General features: G+C 35.7%; 1 protein-coding gene across 4 annotated transcripts in view; it reads left to right on the top strand.

Moving 5' to 3' along the window:
- Positions 1–21,022, top strand: part of CNST (consortin, connexin sorting protein) — a 123,392-nt gene that overhangs the window by 29,544 nt on the left and 72,826 nt on the right. For 2 of the 4 annotated variants that reach the window (XM_060090872.1, XM_060090871.1), the window contains exon 2: positions 19,757–20,182. The exons of 1 other annotated variant lie outside the window; for it this stretch is intronic. In XM_060090872.1, the coding sequence (XP_059946855.1) occupies positions 19,807–20,182 (376 nt within the window). In that variant the 5' untranslated portion in view covers positions 19,757–19,806. Of the gene's footprint in view, positions 1–19,756; positions 20,183–21,022 lie in introns of those variants that run through there. One more of the 4 variants, XM_060090873.1, reaches the window with a different exon arrangement.

Here is a 21,022-nt window from a genome sequence, read left to right as displayed (position 1 = left end):
GGTCATATCTCATTGTGGTTTTGATTTTGCATTTCCTTAATGACACTGGGCACTGGACATATTTTCATGTACCTGTTGGCCTTTTGTAAATGTTCATTGGTGAAGTATCTTTTCAGGTCTTTTGCCCATTTTTTAATTGGATTATTTGGATTTTGCTATTGAGTTGTATGAGTTCTTTATATATTTTGAATATTAACCTCTTAGAGTAAACACTTAACGACAGATTGTGTCTTGTCTGTCTCCCTCTTCCGCCACTGTACTTAATAAGTATAGCTTCTTCATAGTAGACCAGATTGATTACGTTAACCTGAGGCTAGCTCAGTTAAAGCACTTTACTTCTGTGGTCAAAGTTCAGTCTTCTTGTAGTGATTCATTGGTGTTGTTTTGTGTCCTGATACTAAACCTTTAATGCTGACCAAATGTTTGCTTTTGATCAGGGGTCCCCAGCCCCTGGGCTGTGGACCGGTGTTGGTCCGTGGCCTGTTAGGAACTGTGCCACACAGCAGGAGGTGAGCAGTGGGTGAGGCAGTGAAGCTTCATCTGCTGCTCCCCATCGCTCGCGTTACCACCTGAACCATCGCTCGCATTACTGCCTGAACCATTGCTCGCATTACCACCTGAACCATACCCCCCAACACCCTGTCCGTGGAAAAATTTTCTTCCTCGAAACTGGTCCCTGGTGCCAAAAAGGGTGGGGACCGCTGCTTTTCATTACAAAGAGCACTGGGTGAAAAACAATGAATTAGCACATGAATTGTATAAACAGTTCAAAGCTAATATTCTCTTGGATGTGGGACAGGAGCTTCATATTTCCATTCAAAGGGCAACCTTATATCATTGTTTTTCAAGATAAGGAAAGGCAGAAGAAAATGTGTGTTTGCCAGTAGCTGTACTTTTTAAGTAGATTACAAGTAACTGCAGCTCACAAAATAATACCCTAGAAAATAGATATTTGTTTTAGACTTAATGCAGTAAAAGACAAATAATGAAGAATTTGGGAACTAATAACTAGAATCATCTCATGTTAATGTTTGGTGGAATTTTATATCCCAGGAAATGAGATAATATCAGAACTCTAGTTTTCTGATTCACTAAATCAGTATGTTGATTTTCTTATACAGGCACAAGAATTTAGTCTTGTAACTACATTCGAAAAATCTCAAATTGCTAAGAGGAAATAAGATGAAATTCGAAACTGACTTTAACCAAAAAAGTGGCATTTCAAAGATAAGGTGTGGGACTTCTCTGGTGGTGCAGTGGTTAACAATCCACTTGCCAATGCAGGGGAGACGGGTTCGATCCTTGGTCTGGGAAGATCCCACATGCTGTGGAGCAACTGAGCTTGTGTGCCACAACTACTGAGCCTTCTCTCTAGAGCCCGTGAGCCACAAGTACTGAGCCCATGTGCCGCAACTACTGAAGCCTGCACGCCTATAGCCCACGCTCTGCAACAAGAGAAGCCACCGCACTGCAATGAAGACTAGTCCCTGCTCACTGCAACTAGAGAAAGCCCACATAGCAACGAAGACCCAACGCAGCCCCCCCAAAAAACCCAAAGATATGTTGTTCCTAAATTATGCAGAACATAAAAGCTTAGTGAATAGCATTTGCAGCAGGTTAAAATGAGGTGCTATTACTTAAAAAAATTTTTTTGGTGTACTTTTGAGTACAATTACAGTATAGGTCAGGATTTTAAGAATTCATTTTCGTTAAATGAAATAAACCTGAGGCAAGTATTTTACCAACTGCATTCAGTTGTCTGCATACAGAGGTAGGAAGAAGAATGGTGAGCTGTGCAGAGGAATACAAATGAAGATAGGTATTGAGATGGACTGAAGAAATCTCTCTCCTAGTACCCTGAGAAAATGCCAGCATTTCTTTTGATACTTTGAACTCATGTAGAAGGTTAGGTAAAAGAGTCTCCTTTTAGCTGCTTTTTTGTGGTTTGTTTGTGCCATGAGATTGATTTGAAGGCAGTGTATATAACCAAGTAGAATGGAGACTACGAATTTGTAGTGAACTAATTTCAGTGGGCCCTCAGCAGCAGCCCTACAAACTTCCACTGGCTATTTTAAACCTTCTGTATGTTTCCCAGGTCCCTGTTCCCAATACCCCTTCCCCCCATTCAGCAGATATCCTACTCACTGTTTACCTGAGAAAGGTATATTACTAAATGGAAATGCCTCTAACTTAACTCCATTGTAAACACTATACCCCACCCCGCTTCTGTCACAAGCCTCTGTCGCACTGGAAAATGTGCCCCTTCTCCTGTGTAAGGGTAGTCCCTCTGCCTGTGTCCTGGATGCCTTCCCACTCCTCAGTCTTTGCACCATTATTTGTTCAGCACTCTCTCTCCTGTTATCCTTAACTTCTCTCTCTCAACTGGCCCTTTCGTTTCATGTTATTAAAGATCCACACAAGTGATTTTTCTGATATGTAAACCAGATCATGCAACTACGCTGATTAAAAATCTTTCAGAGGATCCCTTCTGATACAGTATGATTAATGATTTGGAGCTATGATTTTATTATAGCTGTTATCTAACTTTTTTGTTTGTTTTTGTTTGTTTTTTGGTCTGCTGCCTCTCCCTCCAAACTACAGCACAGCATTAATTCATTTGTTAGAAGTTAAAAGCAGTGAAAATTTTTTTTCAGAAATTTTGAATGCAATTTCATGATATCCATTGCTGTCATTGAATTCAGTGTCAGTTCTGTTTCTTGTCTTAGTAGCTGCAAAATAAACCATGGGACTCAGAGATAGCAGTTATTTATTAAACACTGAAGAGATTTGAGGTAAACAAACAAACAAGACAGATGGACCTTTTAGCAATGTATCAGGTCTTAAGTTACCCAGGACTGTTGATGTTGGCACAAATATATAGGTTTGTGTGCATATGTAAAAGACAGTATATGATTATTATTTTAACACTTACACTAATTTAGTTATGACTTAGTTGTTTGGGGATATAAATTTTCATTCAATCTAGTATTTATTCTGAAACTACCAAAGAGAAAATATTCATAAATCAGTGTTATGTAGTATGTAGATATTATAGGTAAAGATTTGTTCATCATAGTAAATTATGCTTAGATAGCCCTAGTGATTGGATTTAAAAAACAAAATAGATTTTAGGAAAGTTACTCTTTGCTTTCCCACTTAGCAACTCATTTAAATGAAATTTTCTTGAATTGGTTAAAAAGTTATTAGACACCTTTTGTAAAGTTTAGCTTTTATTAATTTTTTTAAATTTAAATTTTCTATTTTTTGAGGTATAATTGACATACAACATTCTAGTTTCAAGTGTACAACTCAATGGTTCAATATTTGTATATAGTGTGAAATGATCACCACATAAGTCTAGTTAACATCTGTCACCATACATAGTTATAGAATTTTTTTCTTATGATGAAACTTTTAAGGTTTACTGTTTTAGCAACTTTCAGGTATACAATGCAGTATTAGCTATAGTTGCCACACTGCATTACTTCCCCATGACTTATTTTATAACCAGAAGTTTGTGTCTTTTGACTTCCTTCACCCATTTTGCCTACTTATCACCCTCCATCTCTGGCAACCACCAATCTCTTCACTGTATCTATGAGCTTGTTTTTGTTTGTTTGTTTTTAATATTCCACATACATATGAGATCATATGGTATTTGTCTTTGTCTCTCTGGCTTATTTTACTTAACATAATGCTCTCAAGGTTCATCCATGTTTTCGCAAATGGCAGAATTTCATTCTTTTTAAAAATGGTTGAATAATATTTCATTGTTTGTGTCTGTGTGTGTACACACATTTTCTTTATCTGTTCATCTGTTGATGAGCACTTACGTTGTTTCCAAGTCTTGACTAATGTAAATAATGCTGCAGTGAACATGGGGTTGCGGTTATCTTCTGACGGTCGTGATTTTGTTTTCTTTGGATAAATACCTGGAAGTGGGATTGCTGGATCACATGGTAACTCTATTTTTTACTTTTTGAGCAACCTCCTTACTGTTTTCCATAGTGACTGTACCAATTTACACTCCCACCAACAGTGCACAAGGGTTCACTTATCTCCATATCCTTACCAACACATTTTGTTTCTTATCTTTTTGCTAATAGCCATTCTGACAGGTGTGAGGTGGTATCTCGTGATTTTGATTTGCATTTCTCTGATGATTAGTGATATTGAGCATCTTTTCACGTTCCTGTTGGCCATCTGTATGTCTTTAGAAAAAATGTCTATCCAGATCCTTTGCTCATTTTTAAATTGGATTATTTTGCTATTAAGTTGTGTGAATTCTTTATGTATTTTGGAAATTAACCTCTCATCAGAGATATATGATTTGCATATTTTTTTCTGTCATTCAGTAGGTTGCCTTTTCATTTTGTTGATGGTTTCCTTTGCTGTGTAGAAGCTTTTAAGTTTGATGTAGTCCCAATTGTCCGAAAAATCATTACCACGACTGATGTCAGGGAGCTTATTGCCTATGTTTTCTTGTAGGAATTTTATGGTTTCAGGTCTTACATTCAAGACTTAATCCATTTTGAGTTAATTTTTGTGTATGATGTAAGATAGTGGTCTAGTTTTTTTCTTTTGCATGTGGCTGTCCAGTTTTCCCAAAACATTAATTGAAGAGACTGTCCTTTCCCCATTGTGTATTCTTGGCTACTTTGTCATAAATAAGTGTGTGCATGGGTTTATTTCTGGGTTCTCTATTTTGTTCTATAGATTTCTGTGTCTGTGTTTATGCTAATACCATACTACTTTGATTACTGTAGCTTTCTAATATAGCTTGAAATCAGGGAGCATGGTGCCCCCAGCTTTGTTGTTCTTTCTCAAGATTACTTTGGCTATTTGGAGTCTTTTGTGGTTCCATACAAATTTTAGAATCGTTTTTTCTATTTCTGTGAAAAATGAAATTGGAATTTTGATAAGGATTGCATTGAATCTGTAGACAGCCTTGAGTAGTATGGCCATTTTAGCGATATTAATTCTTCTAGTCCATGAGCACAGAATGTCTTTATTTGTGTCTTCTTCAATTTCTTTCTTCTGTGTCTTACAATTTTCAGTGTACAGGTCTTTCACCTCCTTGGTTAAATTTATTTTGAGGTGTTTTATTCTTTTTGATGCCATTGTAAATGGAATTTTCTTAATTTCTCTTTCTGATAGTTCATGATTAGTGTATAGAAACAGATTTTTGCCTATTAATTTTGTATCCTGCAACTGTATTCATTTATTAGTTCTAACAATTTTTGTGGTGGAGTCTTAAGGATTTTCTATATATGGTATCATGTAATCTGCAAAGAGTGTCAGTTTTATTTCTTCCTTTCCAAGTTGGATGCCTTTTATTTTTTTTTTCTTGCTCTAGGTAGGAATTCCAATACTATGCTCAGTGAAAGTGGGGAGAGTGGGCATCCTTGTTTTGTTCCTAGTCTTCAAAGGAAAGCTTTCAGCTTTTCATTGAGTATGATGTTACCTGTGGCCTTTATACAGTCTTTATTATGTTGAGGTATGTTCCCTTCATACCCAATTTGTGGAGAGTTTTTATCATAAAATGATGTTGAATTTTGTCAAATGCATCTTCTGCATCCATTGAGATGGTCATATGATTTTTAGTCTTCATTTTGTTAATGTGGTGTATCACGTAATTGATTTGTGGATGTGAACCATCCTTGAATTCCTGGGATAAAGCCCACTTGATTATGCATGGTGTGAGATCCTCTTAATGTATAGTTGAGTCCAGTTTGCTAATATTTAGTTGAGTATTTTTCATCTATGTTCGTCAGGGATATTGGCCTGTGATTTACTTTTCTTGTGTTATCCTTGTCTGGTTTTGGTATCAGGGTAATGCTGGCCTCATAAAATGAGTTTGGAACTGTTCCCTCCCCTTGTAGTTTTTGGAAGAATTTGAGGATTGGTAATGATTCTTTAAATGTTACGTAGAATTCACTAGTAAAGCTGTGTGCTTTTGGATTTCTGTTTGTTGGGAGGTTTTAAGTTACTGATTCAGTAAATCTCCTTATTAGTAATTGATTTTCAGTTTTTCGTGATTTGGTCTTGGAAGGTTGTATGTTTCTAGGAATGTATTCATTTCTTCTAGGTCGTCCAGTTTGTTGGTTTACAGCTGTTTGTAGTAGTCTCTTATGATCCTTTGTATTTTCGTGGCGTCAGTCATAATGTTTCCTGTTTCATTTCTGATTTTATTTGAGTCCTCTTTTTTTTGTTGGTGAGGCAAGCTAAAGGTTTCTCAGTTTAGTTTATCTTTTCAAAGAACCAGCTCTTGGTTTCATTGATCTTTTCTATTATTTTTCTAGTCTCTATTTCATTTATTTCTGCTCTGATCTTTGTTATTTCCTTTCTTCTACTAATATTGGACTTCATTTGTCCTTTTTTTTCCCTTCAGATGTAAAGTTAGGTTGTTTGTTTGATATGTTTCTAGTTTCTTGAGGTGGCATTTATCATTATGAACTTCCCTCTTAGAACTGCTTTTGCTGTGTCTTATAAGTTTTAATATGTTGTATTGCCATTTTTGTTTGTCTCAAGGTATTTTTTAATTTCACTCTTGATTTCTTTGTGGATCCATTGGCTTTTCGGTAGCATGTTGTTTCCTCTCCACATATTTGTGAATTTCCTTCTCATAATTGATTTCTAGTTTCATACCACTGTAGTTGGACAAGGTGTTTGAGATGATTTCAGTCTTTTTTAATTTGTTAAGACTTTTTGTGGCCTACCATATGATCTGTCCTGGAGAATGTTCTATGTGTACTCAAGAAGAATGTGAGTCTGTTGCTTTTGTTTTTGTTTTTGTTTTTAATTAATTAATTAATTTTTGGCTGTATTGGGTCTTCATTGCTGCACATGGGCTTTATCTAGTTGCAGTGAGCAGGGGCTACTCTTTGTTGCAGTGCACAGGCTTCTCATTGCGGTGGCTTCTCTTGTTGCGGAGCATGGGCTCTAGGTGCGTGGGCTCAGTAGTTGTGGTGCACGGGCTTAGTTGCTCCACTGCATGTGGGATCTTCCCGGACCAGGGTTCGAACCCGTGTCCCCTGCATTGGCAGGCAAATTCTTAACCACTGAGCCACCAGGGAAGCCCTGTCTGTTGCTTTTGGATGAAATGTTCTTTATGTATCTGTTAAGTCTATCTGACCTAACATCTTATTTAAAGATGATGTTTTTGGATTATCTATCCATTGATGTAATTGGGTTATTAAATTTCTCTACTGTTATTATTGTATTGCTATATATTTCTCCTTTTAGGTCTGTTAGTATTTGCTTTAAATGTTTAGGTGCTCCTATGCTGGATGCGTAAACATTTACAAATTCTTTATATTCTTGTTGTATTACTCCTTTATCAATGTATAATGCCCTTCTTTTAATACAGTCTTTGTTTTAAAGTCTGTTTTGTCTGATATAAGTATAGCTATCTCAACTTTCTTTTGATTTCCATTTGCAGTGAATATCTTTTCCTATTCTTTCATTTTCAGTTTGTTTAGGACCTATGTCTGAAGTGAGTCTCTTGTAGACAGCATATAGATGAGTTTTGCTTTTTTTATCCACTCAGCCATTCTCTGTCTTTTGATTGGAGAATTTATTCTATTCACATTTAAAGTAGTTATTGATAGGTATGTATTTACTGCCAGTTTGTTCATTGTTTTTTGACCATTTTGTAGTTCCTCTGATTTTTTTCTTCTTCTCTTGCTTTCTCCCTTTGTGGTTTGATAGCTTTCTTTAGTGGATATGCTTAGATTCCTTTCTCATTATCTTTTGTGTATCATAGGATTTTGCTTGGTGGTTATCATGTGGCTTCCATATAACAGCTTCTACTTATGATAATCTATTTTAAGTTGACAAAAACTTAAGTTTGAACACATTCTAAAACTCTCCGTTTGTAATCCCCTCCATGTTTTTCATGTCACATTTTTCAACTTTTTTCTTGTTATTAGACACCATTTTGCATGAGTTCAAAAGTTATACTCATTTCTTCATTCTAAAATCTTTTAGAAATTAATAATTTTACCCTTGAGTTCCAGTTCTAGAGTAATTTCAGTTATTGTATTTTTTAGATCTAGAATACCCATTTGGATTTTTAAAAATTCAAATATAGTGATTTGATTAAAAAGCAAAATAAACTATTTGCTTTTGTTGCTATATTGTCAATTCTTTTGAAATTTTCTCACCTATTCATTTAAGTCCTTGAACATTTTAATAATAGTTGTTTTAAAGTTTCTTTAAGTTAACTCCAATATATGAATTTCTTGTGAACCTGCTTCTGTTAGCTGCTTTTCCTCCCAGTTTTTTGTCACATTTTGACCTCTTGTATGCCTGGTTATTTTGGATTATATTACAGGCTTTATAGATGAAAATTTGTGGAGGTAATTTGAGCCTTTTTTGGATCTCTTCTTCCAGAGGAGATTTATTCATGTTGCTGGCAGGCAACCAAGTTAGGGCAGATCATCTTAATTCAACCAGAAATGAAGATCATTCTACTGGGCTTTAGTCCCTGTGAAGGCTGGTCTATCTCAGACTCACTGTTTCTTCTGGGGAGTCGCCGTTTTAGGTCCCACTTGAAAGCCTAAGGCTCCCTTCTTCTTGGCAAGTCCTAAACCCCATTGTTTGTGCCAGCTCTGTAAGTCTGCTAAAGGCTCTGCTCAGCTTTTTTGGCTTCCAAATTGAAGCTCTCTGCCAGCTTCTCTAACTGCTATCAACAGGAGGGTTTGTCTGAAATGAGCTAGTCTGCACTTCCCAGAAGTAGAACTAATTCATCTTTTCTTTTCAAAAAATATTTATTTTTTATTTTATTTTATTTTATTTTATTTTGGCTGCATGGGGTCTTAGTTGCGGCACGCGGGATCTTCGTTGCGGCACATGGGATCTTCATTGCGGCATTCAGGTTGTTTACTTGCGGCATGCAGGCAGTTGCGGCATGTGGGTTTCTTAGTCATGGCATGCAGGCTTCTTAGTTGCAGCATGCAGGCTTCTTAGTTGCAGCATGCAGACTCTTAGTTGTGGTGTTCAGACTCTTAGTTGTGGCATTCAGGCTTCTTAGTCGTAGCACGCAGACTTCTTAGTTGCAGCATGAGAACTCTTAGTTGTGGCATGCATGCGGGATCTAGTTCCCCAACCAGGGCTCAAACCTGGGCCCCCTGTATTGGGGGCACAGAGTCTTACCCACTTGACCACGAGGGAAGTCCCTTTCATCTTTTCTTAATATGTTTTTGCACATGTTCAAAAATGAGTGTGTGTGTGTGTATATATATGTATATATATATATGTATATATATCCAGTATATGTTCATATAGGTTATGAACAAATATGCATATAGTGGGTATGTGTGCAATTTCTTTGCTCCTTAGGGGTATACTATCAAAGTGTGAAGACTCTTGTACTTTATTCCCTTTAGCTGTGATGTTGCTTCAGTAAATACTTGTGATCAGCCTAGTAGAAATTATTCTGTGGGTACAAGGGAACATGTCAATTTTTTTTTTTTTTTTTTTTTTTTTTTTTTTTTTGCGGTACGCGGGCCTCTCACTATTGTGGCCTCTCCCGCTGTGGAGCACAGGCTCCGGACGCACAGGCTCAGCGGCCATGGCTCACGGGCCCAGCCACTCCCGGACTGGGACACCAACCCATGTCCCCTGCATCGGCAGGCGGACTCTCAACCACTGCACCACCAGGGAAACCCACATGTTAAATTCTTGATGATGGTCTCTAATGGGGATATGATATAGATTAATGCATAAACCTAAAGAAATGAGTCCATCACATTTAGAAATTACAGCAAGTAAATAGTCTTATTGGTGGGTTTTATTTTATTTTGCCTCAACCTATTTTCTAAGCTCTATGTATTTGAAAAACATTCCAAGACACTAGAAATTTTTCATGATGCTATCTCCTTGAAGCTAGCAATTTGGTGTTTACAAAATATACATATGAATATAGTTGATTTTTTAAATTAATGTAATGTAAAAATGATTATAGTGGTCAAGGGTATAGGCTGTGGAGTCAGGTTCTTTGAGTTTGAATCCTGACTTTGTCATGTACTAGATCTGTCACCTTGGCCTATTTATTGAATCTTTTTGTTGCTGTTTCCTTCTCTATAATATGGATGTAATTATAGAACTACTTTGTAGGACCTGTGTGAATATTAAATTATATATATTAAATTTATAAATGTTTAAATTTATAAATTTAAATTATTTTAAATTCATAAATTCACATATATATTATATATGACTGAAATACTGCCTGATACTTAGTAAATATTCAATAACTTGACTACTGTTAATAATTAGCATTTTATTCAGATAATGCTAACTATTTGGTCAGGCCTCTTAAGGGAAGGTTCTAATGAGCAGTTTGCTCTTGCCACTATATTAACAAGAATTATCATTTTAAAACAAAATATATAGATTTTTATGTGTATTTAATTATTAAAGTGTAGATAGATTGCCTTATGTTACTAGTTGTATAGCAAAGTGATCAAAGTTTAAAAATTATTAAGACAGTTTCCATGAAGATATATAGTATATATGTAATAGTAAACATAATTTTTGTTTTAAAAGTATTTTAAAAGTTATGGTCTGAACTAAGAAGTATTTTCAAGTTCTTAGATTCTGTTGGTTGTGGCTTCAAAGTATGGTTGCAATAAGTTTTACAACAAAGAAGTATTTAAAACCAAAAAAACACAGCTTATGTATGACCCTAGTGAAATGACTCCTTCCCCTAAACTGTGGTTCTCTCAATGCATGTGGTGTTAACTCTGTGGAACTAAGTGAAAAAAATGCTTGTGTTGCTACTGTAATTTCGTATGCTGTGATTTGCCCACCCTTTATCTTCAAGTGATATAGAAGTTGTTATTTTCTAGGAGCATTTGAATCATAAAGTCAGTCACCCTGAAGTAGACAAAATTTATAATTAATGATTGTTAAATGAAAAAATTGTTAGAAATTATTGCTAAAAATACATGTGTCTGGATGCCTGAAGATGTCCTTGCATTCACACTATTTTAGAGATTTACTTTTCTGTTGTTTCTTTAAGTAAAATTTATATATGTCTGTATATAAGAGAGAGGAAAGAGAGGAGAGAGATGACTCTATCTTTGCACTGCTTGGATATACCCCCACTGAGGCTTTTGACGTGTCATTTCCATTTATGTACTGGATTTTGAACTCAAAGTCTTTGTTGATGTGTAAGCTATCTTGAACTGAGTCCCATTATGAAAGGGAGGATTGGAGAAAATGAAACAAATTATGCTTCCTTTTATTCAACTTACCTGCCCCAAGGTTGTTTTGGGTTTATGAGTCACATGGTTTGTGAGTTCCTTTATATTTTAAGAGTACTTTCTCTGCATAAATAAAATCCATGTTTGTTGTATTCTCCCTTAGAATCATTACCTTCACATTACAGTAATTGATTATTTTTCATGTTTTTCTTTTTTGTATTCTTGTAGTTGTGTTGTATACTTTGTTGCATTTTTATTATTTAACAAATTTTTTATTGAAGTATAGTTGGTTTACAATGTTGTGTTAATTTCTGCTATATAGCAAAGTGACTCAGTTATACATATATATACATTCTTTTTTATATTCTATTTTATTTTTATACAATTTTTTCATTTAACTATCATTAATTATAAATTTTGCTTACTGACTTTATGACTCAGATGCTCCTAGAAATGAACAACTTCTGTATCACTTGAAGATAAAGGGTGGGCAAATCACAGCATACAAAATTATAGTAGCCACACAAGCATTTTTTTCAGTTAGTTCCACAGAGTTAATATTATATTCTTTTTATATTCTTTTCCATTATGGTTTATCTCAGGATATTGAATATGTTCCCTGTAGTATATATTAGTATAGTTCCCTATACAGTAGGACCTTGTTGTTTATCCATTCTATATGTAATAGTTTGCATCTATATACTTTGTTATATTTTTATCCTCCTTCTTAACACATGTTTTCTATGACTGTTTTTTTTTTAATTAAGAGTAAATTCCTTATTGTGAAATTGTATTTTTTATTCCTATTAAAGAAATACTAAAACAATCTGGCTTACTTTTGTACATACTATTATATAGAAATTAAACTATTTAGAAAGATTTCTATAAGGCCATTTTACTAGTTATAATTACCATTCAACATTTCTGAAGTACCAGGAATAATTTGAATATGGCAAAGTACCTAAAGAGGGGGACGACATGATCCTGAAAATAGGATATAAACAAGTACTTACAAATTAATTTTTAAAACTTTTAGTATCTATTTCTTTCATTAGGTATTTACCTTATTTAATTATAGTAATAATAATGTCTATACCCGGGAAATGTCGACAGCCTAACTAGTATTAGCAAGGTAGAATCCTGAATGGAGTGATTCACTGTGAGCCAGGACTTTGGCTACAGTGGCACTATCAAAGCAGTATAATGGAGAGCAACATTGTTTAATAGAAATAGAATGTGAGCCATATACAGAATTTTGTTTTCTAGTAACCACATTAAAAAAGGGTTTTAAAAGGTGAAATTAATTTTAATAATACGGTTTGTTTAATCCGTTAGATCAAAATATTATTTTAACTTGTAATCAATATTTAAAATTATTAAAGGCCTATTATTTTTACATTCTTTCTATCCCTAATAAGTCTTTGACATATGGTGTTTATTTTACAAATATAGCATATCTCAATTTGGACACATTTTTTGTTGGAAATGCTTGATCTATATTTAAATTTCCTAAAATTTAGGTGAAAAGGCAGGTTCACATACCCAATTTGTTTCAAACATGCATAAGTTTTTCAATAACTGAATCAATATGTTTTAGAATTTAAATTAATTAAAATTAAATAAAAGTAAAAATTCAGTTCCTTAGTCTCACTGTTTATATTCCAAGTACTCAGGAGCCATATGTGGTTAGTGGCTACCATATTGGTTAGCATAGATATAGAATATAGCTGACAACCAAAGATATCAACTAAGGGACCCTGAATCAAGCATAGTATTTTAGCTAAATTTTAATGTGAGGTGAATGATATAAATTAGCAAAAATTATTTTATTGAGATTTTGGGGATAACATGTTAAGTGAAGTTTATGTCTGAGTTTCATATGATCTGCATCATTTTCAGAAAAAAATTTGGAGATAATTATAAACTTCTCTAGTGCTCAGTTGGTGGTCCTTAGGATGAGGCTGTTAATTCCTAGAAACTGCCTTATTGCTGTGGTCAGTGCTCATTAGTGAGGTATGAAATCTACCTAGTAGACCTTGATCAGCATTTAAAGAAAATAAATAGTATTGAATAGAATGGAGAATGTATCAGAGTGCTTCATGTGTGTTTAGTTTTGAGAAATCTTTGTTTCAGTTATGTATACGTATTTTGTATGTACATGATTTCAATGAAAAATGAATTGTTTATTTTGGGCTGCAAAATTTTTGAGAATCATTCTTCTGGGGCATGCTTTTTATTGCTGGTATACTGAATATTGCCTACAGGTACATATGTCTAAACAAAGCATTAATCACAGAAAGCTATAGATTTAGCAATGAGATATAAGTAGTATTGGAACACGTCAAGTGAGTAAGATGACAAAATGTAAAGTGATATGTAGTTACCATCATAAACACAACATATGAATGTGGTGACTTTCTTCCTCAATTCTGAGTTAACTGTGAATAGCCAGATTTGAATTTAGGGTTAATAGAATACGTTATTTGGTAACTGTCTTCTTCTAAATTTTGGTTTGACTGTAAGTCATCAAATTTAAACTTGGGTTGCATCTTAATTCTTAAGAAGAATCTTGGCTTCTTTCGAAGGTAAAAGTATAGTATTTAGGCCTAATTTACTTGGATTACAGAAAAATGGCACTCAGAATCTTCTTAAAGCATTTTAATAAAATAATTGAGTAATATTATATATTTAACCATTCCTATAAATTAATTTTTTAATTTCAGTAACACCTGATGTTTAATCTCACCAGATAATGCATTAAGATGTATCAAAAATGAAGTCAAATCATACCTGGGAGTGAGATTATTTTTTTGACAAAATGTAGATTTCTCTTTGTTAGTCTGTTACTTTATTATATTTGAATGTTCTTCCTCAAAGTTTTGTTTTTCAACTTTTGTATGAGCCTTACTTAAATAGTTTGCTTGAAATTCTTCAGCTTGAATAGTTTGCTTGAAATTTTTCAGCGTACTGAGTCAACATGTCAAATAACTTTTATACAATGTACATATTTGGTATGCTGTTTTGCCACAAGAGACTGGAAACTTGGGCGGCACTTACTGTCATGCTTTTGAAAGGCAAAATATGCCCGAGTCAGTGCTGTGCAGTGATTGTACTGTGTTGCTATTCTTTTTCTTTCTTTTTTGAAAAAAATTATTTTATTTTTTGGCTGTGTTGGGTCTTCATTGCTGCGTGCGGGCTTTCTCTAGTGGCGGCGAGCAGGGGCTACTCTTCCTTGAGGTGTGCAGGCTTCTCATCACGGTGGCTTCTCTTGTTGCGGAGCATGGGCTCTAGGCATGCAGGCTTCAGTAGCTGTGGCACGTGGGTTCAGTAGTTGTGGCTCACGGGCTCTAGAGCGCAGGCTCAGTAGTTGAGGCACACGGGCTTAGTTGCTCCTCGGCATGTGGGATATTCCCAGACCAGGGCTCGAACCTGTGTCCCCTGCATTGGCAGGCAGATTCTTAACCACTGCGGCACCAGGAAAGCCCTCGCTGTTTCTTTTGTGAGAATTGGTACAGCCATAGGGACTCTTATAGAATATACATACAGTTTAGATATAGCAAATAACTTAGAATGCCTTTTCTACTGTACTTCTAACCTCCAGGTCCCATATAATGTTAGGGCATATTTAAAAATACTGTGTATCAACTGGGGCTTCTTTCTCCCTGTGATTTTTCTCTTGCCTAGGTGCTTTCATATAGCGAGATACAGGTGTACATGAAGATGAACCTTTTTAAATGCTGTTGTTATAGCACTGAAGGAAAGGAAAGAGGAGGAAGAAGAGACAAAAATAGTATTTGTTTATAACTGTTTCCAAAAATAGTATTTGCTTATAACTGTTTCCAAAAGCAGTAGGCCTGTACTGATTTGAAATCCCATTAAGAATATTATCCTTTACCTCTCAGAGTAGGGGCAGAGGCGTGTATAGAAATCCATGTGCCTTTCTCCTTTGAAGACAGAAACTGTAGAAAATAAGCCCTCTACTCCTTCATATATATAATAAGTATAAGGCCCAGAGCTAGACATTGTGAAGAATAAAAATTATCTGTGGCTGGGGTTATGGGTATTCAAATGGCTTAAATCTGGTAGGACACATATGCAAATATATACAGTGCAGAGAGTTGTATTTGGGAAGGACTCTATGTGTGGTACAGAGTGCCGTAGAGGAATGCATCATGTCTTTTGGAATGGAGAAGTCAGGGAAGACAAATTGGAGTGACTTTTGAGCCAAGCCATGAAGAATTGGTCAGTGTCTATTAAGAATAATTACAGGAGATTCACACCTATAAGTATTAGTATTAGAAAGTAGTTTACAAAGTAGCCTTTTGAGAATTAAACTAATTACGTCATCACAAAATAATAGGAGGCAAAATGTCTTGAGGCCCAAAGAAAGGAAGACCTACTTTACTGGTAATAGATATTTAACATAAATAGTATATTAATATGTCTTTTTTTTTAAAAGTTCTCAACAGAAGAAGGTGGACTACTTAAGAAATTGTATATTGTTTTGATCTAGCAATTCCCAGGGAAAGAGAGAACTTCCAGGAACTTGAACTTCATGTTTATTAGAGATGTGTCCTCTGTTGTAGGATAGAGATTCTTCACTGAGGTATACCACAGCTGGAGTGAAATATTCTTTAAGTTATTGATACTTTTACCCCATTGTCCATAAAGCATAATGGTCGAGAGTACGGCCTCAAGATCACAACTGATCCATGTTCTATTTCTGAACTTACTAGCTGACCCTTGATGAGATATGAGACTTGGTTTCTTCATTAGTATAATAGGACTAAAAATTACCTATCTGACAGAGTAATTGTGAGAATTGAATAAGAGTATTGGTCTGAAGAGTTTAACTGGTACATGACACTCATTAAAGTTGCGAAGTGTGATCTGTAATTTTATAGTCACCAAGGAGACTTAATCACTAATTTCTTTTTTTTTCTTAAATATTTATTTATTTATTTGGCTGGGCCGGGTCTTAGTTGCAACACATGGGATCTTTGTTGTGACATGTTTAGTTGTGGCATGCGGGCTTCTTCATTGCAGCATTCGGACTCTTAGTTGCAGCATGCATGTGAGATCTGGTTCCCCGACCAGGGATGGAACCTGGGCCCCCTGCATTGGGAGCGTGGAGTCTTACCCACTGGACCACCAGGGAATCCCTTAATCACTAATTTCTAGACATCCTCATCATCTGAAATGGTGCACAGAACAAACCATTAAATATTCCAGGAACTTGCTGAGATATCCCTATCATAAATTAATACTTCAGCATTCTCAAATGATGCTGGTTAACATTAGTCTATCATCAGGAACCTAATTATTTCCAGGAGGTCTAGAAAAGCTCTGTTTCTGAACCTTCAGTAAGGCTACAGACCTGCTTGAATAAACCTACTGGTGTTTAAGGCCAATCTGTAAGATTTCTTGGGCAATAATAATGGCTAACTTTTCTTGAGCATTTACTGTGGGCCAAATACTCGCTAACTGCTTTACCTGCCATATTGTCTAAGCCTCACAAATGACTCTTCGAGGTAGGCATTACAGTTCTCCATTTTCACAAAGAGAAAATTAAAGCTTGGAGATGCTAGGTAACTTGCCTAAGGTCACCACACAGTTTGTTAAATGGCAGAGCCAGAATTTGACCCTTGGTCTGCCTGTGTTCTCAGCTATTATGCTGAACTGCACAGGATTCAAATCAGGAAGACCTGGTTTCAGATCCAGTTCCACTTCTTTCCAAGAATATGATTTTAAACAAGTTATTTTTGCCTCTCCAAGCCTCAGAGTCTTCATCTAAAACACAGTATGAACACCTCCCATGTAGGCTTGTTTGGAGGATTAGAAATAAGGTATGTGAAGTGCCTGGCATGGCTTCTAATACATGATAGAGACTCAACAAGAGGCGACTCTTATTGTTTGGGGCTCTGTAGATTGCTTTCTTCCTTCCCCCTTGGCATGAGATCTCTGTGTCTCTTTAAGATAAAAGTAAAACCATTATATTTTCACCTGCAAATACATGCTAGAAAATAATTTGGTTATTTAAATTAGAAAACAACTGAGGCTGTTGCCAGTTTTAAGGACTGACATTTTTCCTACATAGCCACATAAAATTTTCACTGTTTTTATTGTGATAAAAAATATGTGACAGAAAATATGCCATTTTAACCATTTTTAAGTATACAATTCAGTGGCATTGATTACATTGACACTGTTGTGTAACTGTCACCCCTGTCTCTTTCCAGATCTTTTCCATCACCCTAAGCAAAATCTCTGTAACCATTAAGCTGTAACTCCCTCCCCTGCCCTCAGCCCCTCTAATCTAGTTTCTGTTTCTATGAATCTGCCTATTATAAAATTACACATAAGTGGAATCATACAGTATTTATCCATTTGTGTCTGGCTTAATGTTTTCAAGGGTCATCTATGTTGTGGCGTGTATCAGAACTTCATTCCTTTTTATGGCAGAATAATATTCCATTGCGTGAATATATCACATTTTGCTTCTCTCTTCATCCGTCAGTGAACATTTGGGGTGTTTCCACCATATTAGCCACATGCACATTTAAAATCTCATTTGAATTTGGATTCTCTCATGATAGAGATCTTGAATACACTTTATTAAAATAATAATTCCTGGGACTTCCCTGGTGGCACAGTGGTTAAGAATCCTCCTGTCAATGCAGGGGACATGGGTTCGAGCCCTGGTCTGGGAAGATCTCACATGCCATGGAGCAACTAAGCCCGTGTGCCGCAACTACTGAGCCAGCACTCTAGAGCCCACGAGCCACAACTACTGAGCCTGTGTGCCACAACTACTGAAGCCAGTGCGCCTAGAGCCTGTGCTCTGCAACAAGAGAGACCACCGCAATGAGAAGCCCACGCACCGCAACAAAGAGTAGCCCCTGCTCGCCGCAACTAGAGAAAGCCTGCGCGCAGCAATGAAGACCCAATGCAGCCAAAAATAAATTAAATAAATAAATACATTTATAAAAAAATAATAATTACTTTTCAGTTAAAAATTATACTGTAGTTAGAATTCATTTAGGTCTAAACTAAGTTATTCTAGTCAAGTTAAATCATTTTACTTTTCATATTACATACCTCTTAGTGGAGTTATATAGTATATATTTTAAGGAAAATGATACTGGCCAGATTTAGATATTTTTATATTTGACAAGCAGTATTTTTATGTCTGAATCAAATAAAATATTCCAGTTGCAAAATAGTTGAAATCATGTGATACAATCAGTGTAGAGCTCATGTTTTGTTTTATACTTTGTTTTCCTGGTTTTTAAAAAATTTTACTTTACTTAAATATATATTTATTTACTATATATATTTACTGACTTTCTAAAGAGCAAATAAACATTTCTTTTTATTAGTTTGAAGAATTTACCAAATTCTTTATCACTGAGTTTTTCTCAAAATTGCTGAAATATTATATTTCATTCAAATCCAAAGTAATACTTGGCAAGCATAAAAATATCTAAATCTGGCTGGTGTGATTTTTCTTAAAATGTAATATACTTTTGGGTGAGAAGAGGGGGTAAAACATGACTGATACAAGGCTTAAAATCTATTTTGTATATCTTTAAAATGTTAGAAGGATTCTTGGAGTAGACTGAGATTTTTTTCCAAGTCAAACTAAATAGCCTAGAGTTAATCATGGCCCTTTTTTTTCTTTAATTGTATAAAAGGAATCTGTTGACAATTCTAGGGTACTTTTCAGGGCTTATTTTTAGGAAGGATGTAATGAGAATATAGTATAAATATATGCTACCTGAATTTTCCCCCGTATACTTTTTTTTTTTTTTTTTTTTTTGCGGTATGCGGGCCTCTCACTGTTGTGGCCTCTCCCGTTGCGGAGCACAGGCTCCGGATGCGCAGGCCCAGCGGCCATGGCTCACGGGCCCAGCCACTCCGCGGCATATGGGATCCTCCCAGACCGGGGCACGAACCCGTATCCCCTGCATCGGCAGGCGGACTCTTAACCACTGCGCCACCAGGGAGGCCCCCCCGTATACTTTTTTAAAAAATTTATTTTAAAACTATTTTTAAATGTTTTCATTTGTAAATATTGCTGCTGTTTGGCCATATAATGACTTACACAAGTAACTTTCACTTGTTTGTTAAGTGTCCAGGGATAACATGACTGATTGGTTTTAGCAGACAACCTTATTTAACCATTAATTTCTTTCTTCAAGGCAGTGGTCCCAACGTGATGCACATTAGAATAATCTAGAGAACTTCAAAAAATATATCAGTGTTTGGGCTCGATCCCCAGAGATTTAGATTTCAGAGGTCTGTGATAGAAATTTGACAAGCTCCATAGGCAGTAAACATGCAGCCAGGGTTTAGAACCATTGTATTCAAGCAAGAACTAGGTGAGGTGGTGTAGGGTTGTAAGTGGGATAGAAGTAGTAGGAATGAGCCTTAGTCATTTCTCTCTTCCCTACTTACAGTAAAACAACCCAGGAGAAGAGGAAGATCAAAAATCACCGAAAATCCAGAGTTTAAAAAATGAATGTTTTTTCTTTTTGTCATTGTAGACATTGAAGGACTTTAATGAAACTTAAACGGTTCAACAAAAGATGCTCTAATGGATGACAGCGAAACTCCTACATATAATCTGCAGATAGAACCACAAGTTGGATGTCATCCTGGTGATGGCGTGGAAAGTACTGTAACATGCTTGCCCTCTGCATCAGATGAAAATGAAAATCAACTTGATGGTGATGGGCATGAGCTTCTGACCAGCAGTGACAGTGCAATGGGCAAACCTGAAGTGTTTGAGCCGGACAGTCTCAACAATAATGAAAGCTGCACATCAAGCTGTGAGGTGGCTGCAGGTGAGAACTTGGAAAACACTGCTTGTGAAGGCCCCAAAGAGGGACAGGCCTTCTTGAGAAAGGACCAAAAAATACCTGGAAAAAGTTCAAGAAGCAAAAAAGGCACTGTTAAGAAGATAACACAAGGTATTTTTAAAAAATTATTTATACTATTGTTTAAGAATAAAGTCTTCCCATCCCATACTGTGTGTATTGTCCTGCTTCTTGCTTTTCTTCTCTTAATATATTCCAGAGCTAGTTCTGTGATAGCACATACAGATACATCTGTGTGGTATGCCATGCGTGTGATGTATGTCTCTATAGTGTTCCATTATATGGGTGTACCGTAAAGTATCTAACCACTTCTTTATGGCTGTTCTCAGCATTCTGATGTAATAAATGTGCTGAAATTGACATTCTTTGTACCTGTCTTCTCACTAGGTGCTATATATATATATATATATATATATATATATATATATAGCCTCCTTCCTTTATATATTAGACCATTTTCTACCAATATCAACCTTAAAATTTCCTTCTTTCATCACTTTGGCTTTGATTTCTACCCTGTGAGTTTATGGGCTAGTACAATCTTACTCAGCCTCTTTATAGGATCTTTCCATCTCACTTAGGTGAGTGGTAAACATTAGCATGTATTAATATACATCATCTAACAATGTTGAATAAGACATCTAGCTTTATATTACTTTGGTTACAAAGTAAATCAGAGTATTTCTCATCTGGCTTATAATTTGGCAGTTAAAATTTGGAGCTGTGGACTTTCTTGCCTGAGTCACAGGGCACCCTTGGGAAAAGGCAGCCTCTGGTTATTTTTGATCAAAACCATTTGGCTCTAGAGAGTTCTCGACACCCTGGACTGGGACTCTTTAGTGTAGCACCACTTTACCCACACAAGCAGCTGCTCTAGTGAACAAAATGGAGTGTCTCCTCTCTTCTGTTTCTTTGGCTGATTAGAAACATAGC

This window comes from Mesoplodon densirostris, chromosome 2 (assembly GCF_025265405.1).
Source record: "Mesoplodon densirostris isolate mMesDen1 chromosome 2, mMesDen1 primary haplotype, whole genome shotgun sequence".
Taxonomy (NCBI): Eukaryota; Metazoa; Chordata; class Mammalia; order Artiodactyla; family Ziphiidae; genus Mesoplodon; species Mesoplodon densirostris.
The sequence above is the reverse complement of the archived record's forward strand: the minus strand, read 5'-3'. Positions and strand labels throughout refer to the sequence as shown.